We start from the raw sequence: 5083 nt of genomic DNA, 5'->3' as shown, positions 1-5083 counted from the left end.
CTACATTCTGTAATTAACAAAATGGCACATTGACACCACATTGGTTTGGACTAAAACTTCACAGGCAATTTATTTGTGTCACATTTTACCAGCGTAAAGAAGAGATGTTTATAATAATAATGGTTTGGGGAAAATATATCCTCTTACTACACTTTAGTTAGCAGAAACTAATAGATTTTTTTATGCCAGAAATGAAGTGTGCGCCATCTAGGGACAGATAACAACAAATACTTCTAATGATTAAAACAATTGCTTTAATTCTTATTTTTACATTAAGGGTAGGAGGCCAGTGAAGATGGAATGATTTCACCTGGATGGTACAATTACCCTGTAGCATAGTGAAGAAGCAAGGTTACTGTATGTACGTACAATTGATGCCCACGTGCCCGGGTCAGAGCAATTAATAGAGAGGAGGTCATATGTATCCTTGGCTTTGAAGGATGATACCACGCATACACATACAGCTCCAGGCTCAGCCCCACTGAAGACTTGAAGGAAAAAAGACTGTTTGTTTTGATAATTAAGAAAGTGGTGTTATTAAATTCTGACATCAATAACATGTACACAGATTTGTCAGTTTCGTAAAGACTTCAATAGCTTAATATATTTAATATTAATTTAGATAATTCTTTTTATTTATATATCTATTTATTTTTAGCGAAATTATTTTGTCAGATATCATGTATGTGCAATGAAATGTCCCAAAATGTCGTTATTTACGAACATTTTGTGCTTCCACCTAACGAAAGAAAATAAAACTATTATGAAATATGGAAATAATATATATATTTAAACTAAATTCGCCGCTAAGTAGTAGTTTTCCTTTTAACAAATAATGAATTTTTCAAGTAAGTTTAATTTTTCACAACTACTTATTTGTCTTGAAAATATGAAGCTAACAAAACATACGTTGACGTAATTTATAGGAAGAGATATATGTGTGTCTAACATTAATGACTGTCAACAAACCTTGAAGAGTATGTTAAACAAAAATCTACAACTATATTATTATTAATTTAAGTGGAAATATGAGTGAGAAAACTAGAGCATTAAGTGTAACTTATCATGTCAAGTTTACTACATTAAAATCACAAGTATCATGTTTATATTTTGGTATAATCTAAATAATTAAACAGAACAATGAAGTATTTGTTTTGCTTTACTTTGAAAACTTTCTAGGATTTTATTATATTTATTAATGTGAGAAACCTTTCTTCCACATATCACACAACATTTTCGCCAAAGAAAAATTTAGCAACCCACTTTGAATATCCAAAATTTTGGATGATATAACTATATCTCAATGGTCTTTATTTTCATATTAACACGACTGTTTATTGAGGTCAACCATGTGATACAGGATGTTTTGCTCACATTTTCCCGTGTGTTCATAAATATATTAATTTGATATATTAGTTTACGTGATACAAGATTCTATATTTTCAAAGTAGATTCTATGATCCTAATGATTAGAATTGTGATTATGAACTGAACTTCTAAAGATTACGTAACGATATTAAAGAAAGTTTCATTCATGCATGTAAATTTTTTTCTCATTTGTATAACTTCTTTTTTCATGTGTGTTTCTCATGATTGCTTATCAAATTATTTACACAAATTCTTTATAAACATATATTTTTCTATTAGTTATAATGACTATAAAGTCACATACATTATTTTTATAGCATCTTTAAAATACATTTTGATTTTCTTATATTACATCTTCGCTTTACTAAGAATATCAATAAGCCTATCACTTAACAAAAGCAAAATGCCCAAGAATCCTCTTGTTCTTTCATAGAGTTGAGACCTTGCAGCATGAGGTACAGTATAGCACAAAACTGTAGTAATCTTTTAACGGTATATAAGTTTTAAGTTCTTACTTTTATAAGGCAATATTTTAGAAAATCCTGAATTTTCCCTACTGTGAGAAATGTGACATTTTTTCTCTAGGCATTCCCTCTTCTCTAATTTATTCATCCCGTCTCCAATACGTACGAAATTTAACGTAAATTACTTACTATAATATCTTCTTTGCTCGGACAAAGCTTAATTTTCATAGCTTTCAATCTTGTTTGGTTACAGAGCCATCAAATATAAAATCAGACCACTCTTTCCATACCATACTGTCATATGCTCTCTTTCAGGATTTTATAATAGTTCTCTCTTATGTTTAATACTATGTTATTTATAACCAATAGAAAGCCAAGATTTTCATATATGAAATGACGTATTGTATCACATTGTTTTCTGAACAGAGAATTGTCATTTTCTCTGTTAGTACAAACTTCATTGCCACGGGAAAGATAATGATTAGTTTGGATGAATTTGTAACGTCTCTTGTTGCACAGTTAGAAAAATTATGATAGTTATGGGACATGGCCTGCTTTTTGCATGTTTTTATTCTATGTTCTTTTGTGCAATATTTAATTAAATAAAAATTGTTTAGTGCACTAATACCATTAGTATAAAAAGTAGGGTCATCGAAAGTCGACAGCTAAAAAAAGAAGGCCAGGTAAATACTTAATTTTTTGTTTTTCATGTATATTATTTATTTATTATTATAAGAGTAACTAAAATGTAAAAATAGGACACTCTTTAGAGTAGGTAAAGTTGGATACGGTAAATTAATTAATAATATAATAAAAAAATGTCTCGAGGCATGCATGCAAGCAGCTCGGAGTAGCTTGTCAGTAATGTAATTTACAACTTATAATGACGCGAATGGTAGCTGGACATGGTTCAAAGGGCAGTAAAACAATATGAGTTCAAAGCTACTTAGGATAAACAAGTGTAGAAAGAAGAAAGATAACTTAGATATATTTCGATTCTTTTTGTGTTGTTGGGTTTTTTGTTTTGTTATTTGTGGTTACGAGGTCGGTCAAATTGACCAACCTTGTATAGAGTTATGGTAGATACAATAACAAATATATATATATATATATATATATAAAGGTTTATTGAAAAAGAAACGTTTGAAGTGTATTTAGGAGGTTTTAGACATTACACAAATGAAAAGCAAGTTAACACGAGAATCACTTTGCAAACGGACTAGCCAAAAAAATGGCCCAATATATTCACGGGCATATATTTTTTTAGTTTATGAAAAACACTTCACTAAAAAATTTGATTTTTATTGTATGTAAAAAACTTGTATTGTCTACTGATAGTCTGCCAAATTTTATAAAGATACACATACCATATTAAAAGTTAGTAGCATCAAAGCTATAATGAGCACAATCAGTCAATTCGACCAAGCCCGTGTAGAGAGAATTAAATATTGCTTTCCTATAAAACGCTTTACACTTTGGTGTCAATACATTAAATATAAAACGATTTGTTCGAAAGGATATTAGAAAATCGTGATACTGTGCTCTTGTTTATTAGTGTTCTTACAATGCAATACGTTAACTCTACAGGTAAGTTACTCTGGTGTTTTAAGGTTTAGGATAACTCGACTTCTGCTGTGTAAACATTTATTATTTTTAAATTTCTTAACAAGCTTTTAGGAGCAACTTATGTATTGAAATAAGATATATTCATGTTTTGCATTTATTTCCAAACGTTTTCCAATACAATATTGATTGTTTTTGTGTCTTCCTTAATTTGTCGGTATACAGAAGCTCCTGCATAGCCATTTTAAGGCACAGATCAGGCTTTTCTCCTTCTTTCAAAGTAAAACTAAATACATTATCGTAGAAAACTCCGGTTTCTAAACTTGCTTGTGTGTGGTTATTAATATTCATGCCATTTATACAATTTTGATAACAAATCTTATTCCACATTCTCACATTTCTCACTTCTTGTTCCATATTCTCTCGACCAAAGTCTTCCACCAACTTTTCAAACTTTGAAGCGAAATACTGGTAGAGTTTCCAGTCCCCTCTGTTGAATTCAAGAGCGTGTCTTTCAGCCTCTGAGGAAAGTTTATCAGAGATCGAAGCTAATCTTTTGTTATGGTGCAAGAACACGACATCCAGGATATCCCAGCATAAAAGTTCCTTCAGAAGCACTAAAGACTCTTCAAACCTCTCTGCGATTAACACGAAATCAAACCACAATTCAACCTTTTTCACGGCTACATCAATAAGTTCTTCGGTCTCCCAATCTTTTATTTCAAACCCCAAATCATAAAGCATTTGATTCTGCCCAAGTTTGTTCCAGATTCGACTACTGGCAAGAGAATCCCATTTTTCTGGGGTTTTCAAGAAATCTTCGAGTTTTAGACCAGTGATGTTTTCAAGACTATAGTAGGAATATAAGGACTTAAGCTGTCTAACTGGATGTCGGAAAATAGTGATGTATATGGTATCTGAGGGCATTATTTTCTTAACCTCTCTTAAGTCAAACCTAGTATGGTGACAAAAAATGTTAAAACCCCACGGAGGAGTAAGGTCTTCTGACAAAACGTGCTGCTTTAACTTTCTTTCGTAAGAAATATAGTTTCCTGAAGAAGGTAATACGAAATCCAACTTGTGTTTCTCACCAAAACGCATCAGAAGGTTCTGGACAGTTGAACTAGCGCACTTGTGCGTCTTGAGGAAGAAGATGTTGGTGACCGGATGACAGGAGGCACTTCGGCATGGTACTTGACCTTTGATCTCCAATCTTGAAACAACAAACAAAAACTTACGCTAAAGAATTAGTAAAACTACACAGAACATCGTATTTTAATAGATTATAGTACCAGGTTAGAAGTAGCCACACAATACTAAACACTTCTAATTCTCTCTTCTGGTCATAAAACATCGAAGAGTTATTTCATATCTACAAGAAAATTCAAACTGGTCTCACTTATTTCATGTTTACAAGAACATTCAAAGTGATTTCATTTTGAGTTATTTCATATCTACAAGAACATTCAAAATGATTTCATTTTGAGTTATTCATGTTTACAAGAACATTCTAGTAGTGTCCGCCCTGCGGAAACAAGAACAATTATTCTAGTAGTATCCGCCCTGTCGAAACAAGAACCATTATTCTAGTAGTATCCGCCCTGTCGAAACAAGAATCTTTATTCTAGTAGTATCCGCCCTGTTGAAACAAGAACCATTATTCTAGTAGTATCCGCCCTGTCGAAACA

At 31.7% G+C, this 5083-nt stretch overlaps 1 protein-coding gene across 1 annotated transcript in view; it reads right to left on the bottom strand.

Annotated features, from left to right (window-relative positions):
* Positions 1 to 3004: 3004 nt before the first annotated feature.
* Positions 3005 to 5083, bottom strand: part of LOC106472200 (galactose-3-O-sulfotransferase 2-like) — an 11107-nt gene continuing 9028 nt past the window's right edge. The window contains exon 5 of the mRNA XM_022400806.1: positions 3005 to 4608. Coding sequence (XP_022256514.1) covers positions 3540 to 4608 — 1069 coding nt within the window. The 3' untranslated portion in view covers positions 3005 to 3539. The remainder of the gene's footprint in view (positions 4609 to 5083) is intronic.

This window comes from Limulus polyphemus, unplaced genomic scaffold (assembly GCF_000517525.1).
Source record: "Limulus polyphemus unplaced genomic scaffold, Limulus_polyphemus-2.1.2 Scaffold5154, whole genome shotgun sequence".
In the NCBI taxonomy this organism is placed as follows: Eukaryota; Metazoa; Arthropoda; class Merostomata; order Xiphosura; family Limulidae; genus Limulus; species Limulus polyphemus.
This window is presented reverse-complemented; position numbering and strand designations above follow the sequence as displayed.